General features: G+C 33.3%; 1 protein-coding gene across 1 annotated transcript; it reads right to left on the minus strand.

The window, feature by feature from the left end:
• Positions 1-6,239: 6,239 nt before the first annotated feature.
• Positions 6,240-6,726, minus strand: LOC124353396 (SWI/SNF complex subunit SMARCC2-like). Its single transcript, XM_046803237.1, has one exon. The coding sequence runs from the start codon at positions 6,638-6,640 to the stop codon at positions 6,359-6,361; it is 282 nt and encodes a 93-aa protein (XP_046659193.1). The 5' UTR covers positions 6,641-6,726; the 3' UTR covers positions 6,240-6,358.
• Between the last annotated feature and the right edge of the window lie 9,548 nt (positions 6,727-16,274).

Consider the following 16,274-nt stretch of genomic DNA (forward strand, 5'->3'; position numbering starts at 1 on the left):
CAGTCCAGGGCTTGTTTGTCGCCTGCTACGAGTGCGCACAGTTTAATCTTGCTATCTTAGATTCACCTGATGCACAGTAAAACTGTTATAGCTAGTTATGAATGGACCTGACAGGTGGTTGCTTGTAATAAGGAACAGTCCAGGGCTTGTTTGTCGCCTGCTACGAGTGCGCACAGTTTAATCTTGCTACCTTAGATTCACCTGACGCACAGTAAAACTGTTATAGCTGGCTATGAACGGACCCGACAGGTGGTCGCTCGTAATAAGGAACAGTCCAGGGCTATTGTGAGGGGAGGGGGAGGGGTTGATCGATATCTAGGTCATCTGACTTTCTTCTCTTCGTGTTTCACTACCCGCAGTGCAAACAATTGCAACCCGCTTTAAAATTGCCTGAACTACTGGGAGCGAATTCTACAAGGGCCATCCATCTTGTACAAGCCCGAAACTGAATGCTTAGGTGCTTATTCATTACAATCTCCAACAGGTGGTTTGGCTCGTGTAAATTATTCATTCACCCGGAAACTACAAAACTCTTAATAAAATAAACGTTGTTGAAAGTGAAATTGATTTCAAAATCTACTAAATAGTAAAAGGTAACTCTCGACATCTCGTTCTAGAGATATATTACCACTGTACTCGTAATGTACGTCGTGAGCATTGCATCATCGTTTTATAAAATAACCCGCTAATTTTTTTACATGTTACCTGTATCTATAAATGTTTCATTATGTACTTAAAATTTGATAATTTTATAGAATGCGTAAGTATTCCTAAGTATCTGTTGGCATGAATTGCGAAGATACAAAATATAATAACAATATTTTTGCAGTTTCTTTGATGTTACTTGTTTTTTGTTTAAGGAATTTATTTCACTATCTTTGCTGTATCAACCTCTTTGCTCTGATAACAAAGAGAGTTCAAAATATGTTCTGAAACAATCCATAATAATTTAATAATATCAGTAATTGTAGGTCCACTAGAAAACTTAACTGTTTTAATAACATCCTTATCACTTTACATAGAGAGATAAAGTAGATGTAACTGAAACAAAGTCACAACTTTAAAATGAATTGTTAGTTTATTAAATACCAGGTACTTTGAGAGACCATTAGAGTCGGACTGTTGAAAAACAGCAAACAGACCCACGTAATAATCAGGTGGGTGGTATTTAAGTGGAGAGTTTTTGTTTTCAACCTCATCAACCGCGGTTTATTTTAAACTGGTTATTTTAAAATCTTTGTTTGTCATACGCAGATTTAATAGTGTACATTTTTGAACAAATGTTTTAACTTGACAAACAGTTTGACAGATCAACGAGGTACAGCTTTTGGGAGTGATATGTATATTTGTAATTAAATATATTTTAATTAACATAATATATTTTGCTGGCTTTTCATTAATAAAATATTATTTTAAAACAAATCCAAGTCACTCTTTGATACTGTAACTCGCGTAATACTGTAATAATTTCTTTTTTATGTTCAGCCATAATTAATTAGGGCTTTTCACAAAATTGCCTACTTTTCATATTTTAAATTAGTGCCATTTCACCTGCATAATTGAAACACAGTTTTTAATCTCTTGTATTCAGAAAGATATACTTAAAGAAGTATGAATTTACATAACTAAATATTTTCATAACCAAAATGATTGCACAACTTTTATTTTTGCACACTATTATTTGGGCCAAACAGAAAGAGAAAAGAGTATTGTTTTAAAAAGAGACCTTACTCTGATTATAAATCTATAAATTTTATTTTGAATGTCAAAGGTGAAGAAGAGAAGAAGCCCACATGTATCTATGTGTGTATGTCTCGACTAAGCCCCTATCATCTAAGTTGGACTTTGTTTCTGACAAGAAGTGAGCGACAAGTTGTCAGTTCTCCCCGACAAGTTGTACTTGTGAACAGTTCCCAACCTGACTCTCGTGTCTACATCTACAACATTTGTATCAATTATTGTATCGTATGATTATTACATAACTGTATAATTTGACGTTAAACCTATAATTATATGAGCTCGTGACATTTATTTATCTGAATAAACTCTGACAATTTCGTTAAAACAGTTAGAAAGTATTATTAAGTTTTAAATGTTCATTCAATTTTACTGAAAAATCCAGCAAACATATAAGTATTAATAAGCATATTTTATTAAAAATACAAGTAAAATCTTTAGTTACGAGCTGAGAAAATATAATTACGTATTACAATGCCAATTCCAATAACCTCTTAAGCCAATAAGTGACAAGAATCCGCGCGGGGTCTATGTGTTAGAATTCTTAGGATTCCAACAAAGCTGTTAATAGGTTATGGAAAATACTCCAGATTCAGTACGATCTTCATGCGATCTAAACCTTTTAATTAGATGTCCTTTTCCTATACTTGGAAAAAACCTAATTTGTTATCTAAATATAAAATAAATATATTCCCATAATCATCACATAGTGTGAATTAAAGTTAAAATCAAAGAATAAAACCTTACAAAATATAATACTTAAATTTTTTTTCGATTGTTTACAAGTAAAGTTAATGATGAAAATAGTTTAGATAATTAGTTTCCAACCACATAAAGATGTAGTGAAACATTACCGAATTTACCATAAATTGAGGTAATTGTTAGAATCTTGAAAACATCATAATTATATAAGTATTTTTCTTGTTGTGTTGAAGATTAATGCTTACTAATAACGTAAAACATGTCTAAGTAAAATATTAAAAGTAGCAAAATTTCAAAAGATAGAGAAAGAGCTTTATTAAACAGAGACCTTCATTTATGATTTGTATCTACATTAATTTTATATCAAGCACTAAAATCTATACACTATATTCATTTATAATAAATTTATCTTTTTTCAGCCAAATCTTTTAAATTATATTCACAATCACAACTTTAAAAAGAAGGAAAATATCAGTACTTTAGGCATCACATATTTTTTTACACATCATTCGCTTTAAAGTTCCAAGTAAGTATTCTACTCTTGCATTTGTGTCAAAAAGGAAAATGCATAATTACAAATCTGTACCTGGGAGGTAAAGGGCACTATGTCCATTTTTTTCAAAATCGGGATATCAGCACCAAGGTTTTCTAATTGTATGTTTCTTTTTGGGGTAGAAAGCACTAAGTCCAATGTTTATTAATGAGGGAGATAGCCAGTGGAAAAGGGCATTATGTCACTGAGTAGTTGAGAGGTAAAAAGCACCAACTAGTTATAGTGCTTTATACCTCTTATTAAAATGTAAATCCGTAGAGGAAAAAGGCACCATTTGGACATAGTGATGTTTACTTTTAAACTTTTATAAAAGACCTGGTATTAGGTACCATGTGTTTTTGACATGGTGCCACTGAGATGTTAACTGAACATAACCTCAAATTCCATGATTTGCATTATTTTAATTAAAAAATGTATGAGATATACCTTGAGTTCTGTAAATCGAATAACATCCCTGAAGAAAATATTGCTAAAAACTGGGTGTATCGTGACGTGTTTAACAAAAGGTTCAATCTTTCCTTCAAACCACCTGAAGTTGACCCATGCGATACATGCGATTCCTACCAAGCTAAACTTAAAGGTAATTTGAGTCAGTCAGAAAGAGAGGCAATACAAGCCGAGTACAAGAATCACATAGATGATCAAAGCGTTACGATTTGAAAGCCGCAGACTCAAAAATTGCCAAGGAGGATCCTTCTTATAAAGTTTTGACTGGTGATTTACAGAAGTTTTTACCGAAACCTTTAATTACAAGTGGGCTGAGCTTCTACAAAAGAAAAACTGTGGACTCTTGACTTTACTATACATGATGCCTGTGACTCAACAGTTCACTGCTTGATGTGGGACGAAACAAAAGGAGCAAGAGGAGGGAATGAAATTGCTTTAGCTATCATGAAGTGGGCTGACAATGTGATTCCAGGTTCAGCTGTTCAAGATATCACTTTATGGACTGACAACTGTTATGGTCAAAACAAAAACAAATCTTGATAAAAAACCATTAATCAAAAGTTTTTTGCTCAAAGGTCATACGCATATGGAGGCTGATACTGTTCACGCTCTCATAGAGAGAAAAATAAAGAAAGCTAACAGTATGAGCATATTGACACCTTGGGACTGGCAACAATTGGTGCGGCAAACTTCTTCAAAATACTCTGTATTTAACATGGAATTAGAGGATTTTAAAAACTTTGAGTCCTTGCTAAAAGGCAAAGATTCTCCGTTTGTGTCCAGGAAGTATGATATTACAAAAACACTGTTCTCATGTCAAATTTAGTACAAATACAAGCCACACAAGAAAACATGGGTCATCTCTTCTTCAAAACTTCATTTGACAGATATTTTTCAGAAATGAGTTATGTTCGATCCCGTAGAGGACAAGAACTACCGTTCCCGGAAACTCTTCTATTAGTATCACACCAGAGACTACCAATAAATGTAGCAAAATACAATGATCTGATAGCACTACTGCCATTACTCCCAACTCTCCCAACTGTGTGCCATGACTACTTCAAAAATCTACCGAGAAGCAACAACGCCTCCATGTACCCAGAAGATGACCCCGAAGAAGACTGATTAGTTGGCACTGTTTTGGAAATACAGTGTTTATTTAATTTTGAGTTGCTATGATAACCAGTTAAGTACTATGAAGTATTAAAACTGTAAAAAATTCAAAGAATTAAAACTCTATGCCCTTTTCATTTCTAACAACCCGCTACTTTCTCAGAGGTAAAAAGCACCAAGTCCAACAAGTTTTTTAATAAAATATTTTAAAATAGGTAAATGACCGTTCTTTTTGTTTTAAAACAGTTAGTTTAAATAGACAATAAGTTAAAATAGCAAATATAAAAAAATCAATTTAGTAATGAATATAAATGATAAGATATAACATTTTATATTGAAACATTTTTTTCAAACTGTTCTCCTGAAAAGTAACAATTTTGTGACATAGTGCCCTTTGCCTCCCAGGTACAGAAATGTAATCGACTAATATTTTTTGTGGTTACTATTTGAAATTCTATCTTCTAGTACACCGCATATTATAGAATATGCCTTACAAGATATTTAAGAAACATGATAGTGTTCTTATAATAATATTTCAGTGTTTTTATTATTAAAGTCTTAAAGCCAATTTGGACCAGCTTCATTTATTCCCCCTTTCAACTCAATATAGTCGTTTAGGTTATCAGACTAGGTTATCAATGAACGTCATACAAACAGAATGAATACCCGAGTTGTAGTAGCTACGTTATCCCCCACAATGTGACGTGTGGCATTGAACTGAATGTGAAGCGGTTTCCTACCAACCCCCCTAATTACATTCATTTTCTATTTCTATCATTTATCGTTTAAGCCAATGACAGTGTTTTCCTATCAGGCTTCACACCACTATAAGGTCTGGGTGGACTTATTAGTTATAAGGTCATAAGCAATCGCAGTATCCTCAATTAAAATGTAACTTCAACCTGTTTTCTTGAAGTCCAATGTAATTATACTATCTAAATATGTAGAATATAAACAAATTCCTTTGTTACAAACATGATAAAATAGATTGCTTTTTTGTTGGTTTGTGTGGATATGAGTTGCCCTTTCTACGTATTTACACAGCACATATGAAACTGATGACTGAGTACTAAAAATAGTCATAATACAGTATTGAGCTATAAATACTACCATATTTCCATGTTGCAGAAAACCTACGAACCGCCAAAAACCCGTATAAACCGGCTTGGCCAGGCCACTGTAAACCGCTGGATGGAGTCACACAAAATGACATTCTCAATATGAGTGTGCAGCTGTCGTCTCCGTTTCCTGATTCCAGCTTTTATCCGCTTTAATATTGCCTTTATTTGTTATAGACCGTTATTAAACTGTATTTAATTCTTAGAGGCTTTATTTTTATACTTTATATAAAAAAACAAACTATTATAAATGCATTATAATTGATTTGGTTTGCTCGAGAAAAAGCTTGTTTAAACATAAAAGGTATAACCATAGTGTAAAAAACCAAACGATACAATGAGAATATATAAACCTACCAAGTACAAGTCTCTTAGTACACTCTTTTAGCGTTTAGCATTTCGTACTTGCCCCGTGGGTGAAGTCAACTTTCGCCACCTCTGTTTAACCATGTTTTCTTTATCTACAACGTGACTTGTGTCAGTATGTTACTTACACTATTGTTGTCTGTATATCCACGATTAAAACCGAGTATGTGGTTATACAGTTTTTTTTTTTTTTTTTTTTTTTTTCTCATAATGGAAACTTTTTTAATACTAGTAAAATAAATACTTTAAAAATAGACATCAAAAGTTGTATAAAAGGAAATAATGTTGAATACAGTAAAATAAAGGCTGCAGCAGTCACTGTCTACTGGTTGGGAGAGGGTGAGGTGGCTGCAGGATGTGGGGTAGGTACTGCTTGCGGTGAGGGAGGTGTGGGAGTTGTAGAAGGGGTCTGTTGTTGTTCTGCAGCCAGTCGCTGGTGAGCCTGCTGCCTTGCACGGAACTCTGCAGCTTTCAGCTGCTCAAGATGGAACTGCTGCCTCTCCTGTATCAGCTGTTGTCTCTGGTACTCCAAACCTTCTCTTTCCTTCTCCATCGTCGTCTCCAACTCCTCAAAGTGCCTTAGTTTGATTTCCAATTTCTTCATTTGTGTCTCCACCAGTAGCGCAACCAGTGATTTTATTTTTCGCTCCTCCACAGCAGCAAGGTGTTTTGCCTTCACTGCTGCTGCTGCTAGAGCTCATAAAGCACACAATAGTTTTGTAAAGGTTTTTATTGTGAATAAGACAACTTGACAAATTTATAGGCAATATTAAAGGTAAATGCAATCTGTTCGACAGCTATATCCAACTCTTAGGTTGGCCCAATGTGCGCAAAGGATTTTTCATCGGTGTCCTTGACTCCGAACTCATTTTGCTGGACTGAAAGGATTCCGAGATCTCGGTGATCAACGCAACAAGTTGCTTTCCCGGCTTTTGTATATTCAATCAATACCTAGAGGCGATGCGATTCCTTTCATATAATACCACTTGTATTTGATATTGGAGTGAGGTGGATTCGCGCTCTCTCTCTCTTCTTAAGTGACTTAATTTATCCTGTTCGTGCACATGGTTTGAATGCGTCAATCTATCTGTAGGATGACATAAGATATGCCTAAAAATATTTAAAAATAAAGGATGATTGGATAACTATGTGAATGGAAATTAACATTTAGCGTGGAGTGCTTCATATCTTAACATTGCCAAATTGAAACTCACTTAATGATACTCCTTCTGTCTCTAGAAACAGATTAAGAACATCAAGTAGTTTGATAGAAACCAATAGCTTTAATATTCATAAACTTTTCAAATTGCATGAAAATGATAAAAATTAATTTATTCTGGGATTCTCTTGTATCCATCGTTGTTACATATTAGACTAATGTAAAAATGTTCGCTAACGCTCAGCCAACTGCTATGGAGTTGACATGCAATATCCTCAAACTAAGTGTTTCTTATACAGAAGGGAGACTGTGCAATATTTCTATAGGTGAGTTCGTTTTCCATATATGTTGGTAACAGACACGCAGACAAAAAGTAAACCTGTCCAGACCCTAGAGTGGTTATAATTTATTGTACTGTAATATTAATTATTTTAGTCTTTGCAGTATTTCCTTTGAGAGCACACTCATAAAACCCATGGGGTCAAAATGTACATCAAAATCTGACATAGACTTATTATTTGGTGTGAAAAAGATGAAATGTCCTAAACCTGAATTGCCTAAAACATTTTTGAATATCACTAATTAACCACAAATATAGGACTCATTTTTAAACTCTGGAACACACCTAGATTCGGAATATTGCTTCTTTTAACATCGAAAAACGAATACGAACGTTATTGTTTTCTTTTAATTTCGTTACACTTGTTGAGTCATATTTAACTCAACAATTATATTTCCATCAATTTTAATTTCTACAAGAATGTTAATATCAATTATTATTATTATTATTATTACTATTATTAATATCAATCGGTACATGATATAGAATTAACGCCCACCGCCAAATTTTACTAGTTATAATAAGGACCTTGTAACTTTAAAAGATTTACTAACATAAAACATTACACTTAATTGCCAGTTCGTAGACTAGGCTATTTCGATGTCAAGCTTTACGCATTAGGTGAAGTCAAGAGCATTAACTTGATTAAGTACCGAAATAACACTTTCGCTACCAGTAATCCATCATACTTATCCTCAAGTACGAGCAGCGGACGGGAACTGGGCACGTGGTTGGACAAAGTAATTTATTTTTAGTAAGAAAATTAGACAAATACAATTTTCTATTACAGTAAGCTCACGTTTCAGACATATATTCTGTTGCCATCATGAAACAGCGTTTTTTACTATACCCATGTTATATCAGCCCGTTAACTTTTACAGATTACAAGAATCAGGTAACTTTATGGATACATATAAACACATAAAAAACGGGCAGGTTTAATGCAACGTGAGGAATATTAGTTTCTTGTCGTAATTGGGTTTTACTACACTTACCTATAGTGTAAAGTTTATAGTCAGTTTCACCAAATTAAAAACTTATCATAAAGTAATTTTTCATAGTTGTTTGAAAATTGTATTATTCATTTTCTGAACGTTATCAAAGCCTAACACTCGAAGGGCTGAACAATCCCATTTCTGTCTGTCTGTCCACACGATATAGAACTTAAAATTTTGCTTGAAATTTCATTTTTTTGTAAGCTACATTAATGATGGGGCATTTCACGCCATGGAATTTGGCTTATCGTTAGCAAACATCTATGCATTGTATGATATATATTTAGTATTTGTCTTACGAGTAACCATGATGGTAACGAGAAAGTAACAAAATAATAAATTCATGAACAAACTGTGTATAGTCGTGTGACGTTGTAACATGTGACGAGTGACAATTTAGGCTAACGAAATGAGTTATAAACTTCAAATTTGACATGAAGCCTCAGTAAAACCTGTTACTCGACACATGGTATTGAGTACACCTATCTTGTTTACAAACACTTGTAGCATAGAGATCAAAAGGTTTCGTTGATTTAGCAAATTAAAATCATGTCGTATTCCTTTAAACGTTTACGCCGTGTTTAACATTCAAATGAGAAGTATATAACGTGACAATTAGGAAAAATTGGCAGAACATATGGCGTGTGCGTGTATATATAAATTCAATAAACATTGAATCACAAAAAGTACTTGCTCCGCCGGGAGTCGAACCCGGATCTCTCACTTGCCGGGTAAATGTGCTACCATTACATCACAGAGCCCTCACTTTTTACGATTCAATTATTTTGTATTTGGCCGTATATATATTGTTGTATATTGTATATATTGTTGTTCTGACATATTAGATAGAGTAGTAAAAACATGAGTACTTGTGATCTAAATACAATAACACCATGTCGTACACAAGATGTCACTGAACAACAACGGGAACTACGAGACATGTCAGGTATACGTGAGCGACATTGTTGTTCTGACATATTAGATAGAGTTGTAAATACATGAGTACTTGTGATCTAAATACAATAACATCATGTCGTACACAAGTTGTCACTGAACAACAATCGAAAACACAAGACATGTCAGGTATATGTAAGATACAATGTTGATCTGACATATTAAATAGAGTAGTAAATGCATGAGTACTTGTGATCTAAATACAATAACACCATGTCGTACACAAGATGTCACTGAACAACAATAGAACTACGAGACATGTCAGGTATACGTGAGCGACATTGTTGTTCTGACATATTAGATAGAGTTGTAAATACATGAGTACTTGTGATCTAAATACAATAACATCATGTCGTACACAAGATGTCACTGAACAACAATGGGAACTACGAGACATGTCAGGTATACGTGAGTGACATTGTTGTTCTGACGAGTTTGATTCCATTATTGATATGAATGCTGGAGTTCTGTAGTGTGGAGCAACATTAGCTACTGTGAGGCTACATGTAAAACTATTTTGTGCAACACGAATACGCACTGAACAAATAGATTAACGTTATAAACATTCAAATTAGAAATATTTATATTTATCGAGATATTTATTTATCTGTAAAATAATAGATCCTATTACAGTATACACAAAATTATGATTATTTTGTTAATTAAGTCTTAGTTATTTGACTATTATGTACTTTTATAATGAATTCTTGTTTATTTTATATTATTTGCTGAAGGAATCGCATAGTTGTTTAGAATTTGATGATTGGTGTAGGCCTAATCAAAACTAGAGTAATCTAAAATTGATTATTTAGGTCACTAAATATCATAAACAAGATGGAAAATCCTGGCTTCCCCCTTCAACTCCAAATCACAGACCCTCGCTGTGCCCTTTAAGCCTTTATAGTAATTAAGAATGAAAATAACTTCAAAAAATGGATAACATCATATTATCAACAATGTGGCATCCTGTGATAAGGAAGACTATTGACAATCACTGACTGAAGATTAATCTGTGATTGTTTACAATGAATAATCTGAGACCAACCACGATAAATTCCGCCGTCTTTAATCACCTGTGGTTTTCCATTACAAGTCCCGCCTTTTGTACACCATTTGTTTACGGAACGTTGTTGTCCGCAGTGAAATTGAAATGTACAAAGTCACTAAATGATTTTACAATTTTGTGATGAGGTTTTATGGTGTATAGGATATATCTAGCACCAAAACGTAATCCTAATTAATTACAGCACAATGATAATTTATACCAGTGATCTATACCCTCATTTATAAAAACTTTGTGGAAGGTGTACATCATTGACACGATGTCTAATAGGGTTAATTTTCTGTCTCATCAGATTAAGACAGTTCACTCCTCGATTCATCTGTGAGCTAAAAAGGAACAACAAAAAGTTTGTGATAATGCTTCACAACTTTTAGGCTTTAAACTTTAGAGCTAATCGGAGTTTAATAAATAGCCGAGTTTATCACGAAGTTCGGAGCTTCGCCTCAACATTGGCTACTTGTCGAGACAGGTCCATTACGTGCTCTCCTCCCTTAAATCTACTTATTACCCTCACCTAACAGTATTAGCAGTCTTGGAGTTCAGGCTGGTAATTAATTTGGGTTGAATTTGACAGTGACGTTTCTGCAGATAGACATTTTCAACGTAGTGTGATTTTAGATACTTAACTTAATATTATATATCAATAAACATTACAATTATCTACATAAACTTGGTTGAAGATACGTGAAGTAAACGCTTTAGGCGATCGAAAACTCCATGTCTCTCATCACGATGTGTCAAGACCTGCATGAACTAGTGTATTCACATTTAGTACACATGCGTCTTTAAACCTGCCACTACTATGACCGGATATCTAGAAATCAACGCAACCATAGTGAAGAAGATTGCCTTCAGTCCACCCACAAACTGGGAACTACTTGCAATTATCATGATGGAAAATAAGCATTAAAATTTAATCAAAAGCTACAGTCCTGCGTCGAAACCGAAGCATATATATGTCATAGATATAGTAGATTACAGAGATGAGAATTTCATTAACTTCTAAAACTGGTTTCATTACGGTGCTGAATCGAAGAGAATGCAAGACAATTCTCTTGGGAGTACTTGAGCTCTCTATTCTGGTACGTATTCTGGTAAGTATGGAGAGCGGAGATGTTTTACCAAATATTGACCGGTTACCATTTTACGAAAAGGTTGATTTTAGTTCTATCAATTTAGAACTTGATTGAACTCTGTTATAACAAAACGATAAATAGTGTAAACTTTTGAATGTTGTATTGCAAGTTTCATATAACAATAAGGATAGTGCGTAGTTTGCATATTGCGTGCATATCTTAATGAAATAATGTTAGGATAATCCTTTCTGATATTGTAAGTACTAATTAGTATACTAAATGAACAAAAATATAGTGATCGTATTTCTGCAACGAATTTTACATTAATGTGAATCAGTATTGATTAGTTTGAAATTAGAAAGGTTAATCCGTTTCTCAGTGGTTACATAGTAACACGTAAAGCCTACACAAATGATCCTGATCCAAAAGAATCTCAGCTGTAATTTTAGAACTTGATAAAAATCTGGAATGTTGCATGGACATCTATATGAACCTAGAGCAAGTAGGAGATATTGTTTGTCTTTCCAACTTTATAGGTGGCAGTCAGACCTATTTACCCATAATCAGCCAACTAACTCCAGCCTACTTTCTTGGCTTATCATAGTCTTCCAATAACTTTATCATATTCCCATAGATGAATATAGTCACTTATCTTACACTGCAGTGATAATATAGTCACGTTTCTAACAATGGAGGTATCAGATTAACAGAAAAGGTTCTTTAAGCAAATAGATAAAAACCTCAAGAATAAATTCATGAACTCAAGATCGGAATCTTATTTTTGTTATTCTCACAACTTAAATTTTGGGGCTTATATTTGATAAGAAAAATACAAAAGATGACTAACTAATATTCAGGTCTTCTACCCCCCATATTAATGCTTTTATTGATACTAATTTCATATCACACACTTCAATATGATTGGATACACCACTTGCGGCTAAAAATTGACGTTATAATCACAGTGCTGTTATTCCTAAGGAATATATTAGGTACATCTCATGTAAGAGTGAAGATAATACTGGTACTGTGGATCTCAAAATCTGAAATTCGGTTGAATTAGGAAGGAGTACTTAGATTCGAATCGCTTCCGGTGATGGATACTAGTAACTGGTATGTAACGGTATCGGAATAGAAATTGCTAATAACATTCATTTTAAACAATGCAGGCTTCGAGATATAATTCAGCCAGGCAAGGCTTCTGACGACGCTCTATTTAGAAGACATGGTCTGTAATTAGATAGGTCACATCCGTACTTAGTGTCTAATTAGTTAAGTGCAGCAGCTGCACACAGCGGCATTATGTGGACGGTGCCTTGTGGTATAATAGTGTGGCCACGTCCACTGTCTTCTTACGATGGTACTGTTTCATTATAAGCAAAAAATATATCGTAAATGAAAAACACAAAATAGCTATTTTATTACTTGCACTAGTTTCTACTTAAGTATTAATTATTGTACTAGTTGATAAGTCCTACACATCTTAGTCAAATAAATATCGAATTATGTCGTAAAATAACTTGTTTTATTGTCTAAAATGTATATTATAATACTGATTTATAAAACTAGGGCTAACTATTCATATGTTATTACATAAATGCAAGTAAGTAAGTTTTATTATGAAGAATAGGAGTTATAAAATTTTAAAAATTGGTTTAAGAGTTAATAAAATATGACGATAATTAGTAAAGGAATCGTCTAGCAAGGAAGCACTGACAGGGGGGTGTAGAACGATACCTGTCTTTTGACGTGACAACGTCTTAAATTAGGTTGCGGCTCGGAGTCACTCATGAAAAAGTGTAACGCCCGGTAACGTTACGATGCCCGTCCAGTGGGTCCGCCGCACGGGATAAAGCAGATAACTGTGGGTCCGCCGCACGGAATAAAGCAGATAACTATGTTTATTCGTGAAAATGTGGAGTGCTTAGATTCGTCATTTTACAACAACTACAACAATAAAGGTAAATAATTGTACACTGATATTTCATTATCGTAAACTATGATTGATTGATTAATTGTTAGATTGACACAAAAGTTGAGAAACTGAGTTTATAGGTTATGTCATACTATTGACAAATGTTGATAGTGTTAAGTAAATTATTAGTTTAAATCACTCTGCAATCAATCGTAATTCAGTCGATTGAGAAGAAACAGCGCGTATTGCTAGTCAAACATTTAAAATAACAAATTATAACCTCTAACCTGTCATAACAGTGCGACCAAACAAACGAACTAAACCGACCAATCACCACGCGCGGAGTTAGAATTTAACTGTGTTTAGCAAGAATTTCAAATTCCAATTTTAGTAAATGTTTTATTCAACTTTACCATTTACAATAACAAATTTTAATTATTTTCAAATTATGTACAATATTTTAGTAAACAAAATATATTTCTATAGTTAAAATTTGTGCAATTCTTATTTTTATTCAATTCCTTGTTCCTATTGTGCAATTTAATAATATTCATATCAATAAATATTCTACCGAGAAAAAGACGTTGTCACGTAAAATCTTCGCCCGTAAAACCGACTTTACAGGCAACCATAATTTTTTTTTAAGTGCACTTAATTTGAAAATAATTGATCGCCTAATAGTCTATTTTCGACTTATTATAGCATTAGTGTTGGAACTGAAAAATTAATCATAATCAAATATAAAGATTCAAACTTTATAACTTGTTTAATTTACGAAATACACGGCACTCCACATATAAAATTTGTTCAAAACGATACATATTTGAATTTCACCGTCACGCAGCAACTACGATGTGAGGTTAGTTCTAAACGTAAACAAGCCTGTATACTCCGTAACAGGACCTGCGGTGGTAAAGGTACCGTAACTGTACCTGTAAAAGTAGGCTAACCTGTACCGGGTACTCTCGGTTTGCGGACAGACGAGTACCCGGTATAAAGTACCTGTTACAGTAGTCCAGACGTGATCAGTAGTCACAGTAGTGAGTGAGTTGCCTAGTTCTGAGCAGTTCTGTACTGTGTGATTGTCGTCAAACGTTATCACTACGAGGCCCTGGGCAGTCTGGCAATTTACACGTTAAATCGAGCAGGTGCCGATTAAATTAAATTAAAAATCCAGCTGAATTGAATCCTTATTGTTTTATATAATTACACACACAAGATAATGACTAAGAGTTGCATAACGTGACCAACGTCGAATTTGTGGACCACCCAGTCAAGAATAAAGTTAACATGATAATTTTATAACAAATATATTTTCATACTGTATTAAAACTACATACTCATTAACTACATATGAACCGTAATAATTGTTGCAGACGATTTGAATTATCGTTGTACATAAGCTTCCTAATCATTGGTAACAGAGAGGTTTTACTGTAAACTTTATAAACTCTGACCTGTTTTTTGTTCTTCTTTTAATAGTTCTGAAGTACTATAACATAATTTTAGATTCTAATAGATCAAAAAATATCCAGGGAGAGAGGCCCAGACCCCCTACTAATCTGGGTGGTTGTTTTATAACACAAATCTGTGGTGTTCCAGACACTCCCCAGAGAAGATTTCTAGTTGCGCAACTGTCGTTTAGTAAGTCTACAGACAGTCTCTTTTACTGATACCTAGCCGTTTAAATAACTGTTTCAATATTGTTATTGTTAACTTTGTTTATTGTTGCCTCGTATAACTAAGTTCAAAAATAGTAACTATTAACCATATTCTTTTGGTTCTTCATTTAGTTATGCATCAAAACATCAGGTGTTTTAATATCGAATATACTTAATACTGTATTGTTCAAAATCAAAGAGAGAAAACGGAAGAAATGTAAGACAGTATAAATAGACTGTCATTACTGCTTTTCTGGAAAGTACAGTGATTCAATATTTAAGGACAAAGAAATAAAACCGAGTAAAGAAATGCACGTGATAATCAATTCACAAAATCTTCTCAGTTCGTGGAACAAACTAATGGCTCCCTTTCTTGTACATTATTCCTTATTACAAATACCTCTTTAAGAATCTTTCTTCTGTACAATCTTGTTAAATTTCATATTTCAATTTATTTTTATCGTTAATTTAAATCTATTATTTTCCCTTGGAACTAAATTAATCCCTTAGTTATTCGTTTCTTGCAAACATCCATTTTAATGATTGGATTTAAAAAAATGTAATATTATTTTACAAATATTACGTACATACGAGTATTTATTTTATTGGACTTATTTTTGTAATGAAAATCTTTTTCATAAGTTTTTACAAATAATTTATATCATCAGATACGTTATATAAGACATAAAATCATATACTTTACAGTTTTCTACAATTTAAAACGGAGAATATTAAATAGATTTGTACCAAAGTTTTTTGGTACAATGTTGTTTTGTGTGCTTACAGTGAAATTTAAAATGGATGTAACGTTACATATTAGGTTAACAAAGCTCTATAATTAAAAACTCATGGAAATATAAAGTCGTATAAATCCATAAAGTTAGCATATCTACTACGAAATCAATGGTTATATGTTGTAGTCTGCCAACTTTTACTACGAATATTAAGGAAAAAAAACTAGGAAACAACAGATTTTTATAAAAAACCCTTATCCAATAAAATTCGTACACCATCTATTAATTTGAGTGCCGCAACATAAATGTAAGGTCAAAACCGTATGTATTTAACCCCTTTC

The sequence above is a fragment of the Homalodisca vitripennis genome, chromosome 2, assembly GCF_021130785.1.
Source record: "Homalodisca vitripennis isolate AUS2020 chromosome 2, UT_GWSS_2.1, whole genome shotgun sequence".
Lineage (NCBI taxonomy): Eukaryota > Metazoa > Arthropoda > Insecta > Hemiptera > Cicadellidae > Homalodisca > Homalodisca vitripennis.

What these genes read in the sequence shown, in the direction of transcription:
- LOC124353396 (XM_046803237.1), bottom strand. Translation starts at nt 6,640, where the DNA reads ATGAAGAAATTGGAAATCAAACTAAGGCACTTTGAGGAGTTGGAGACG.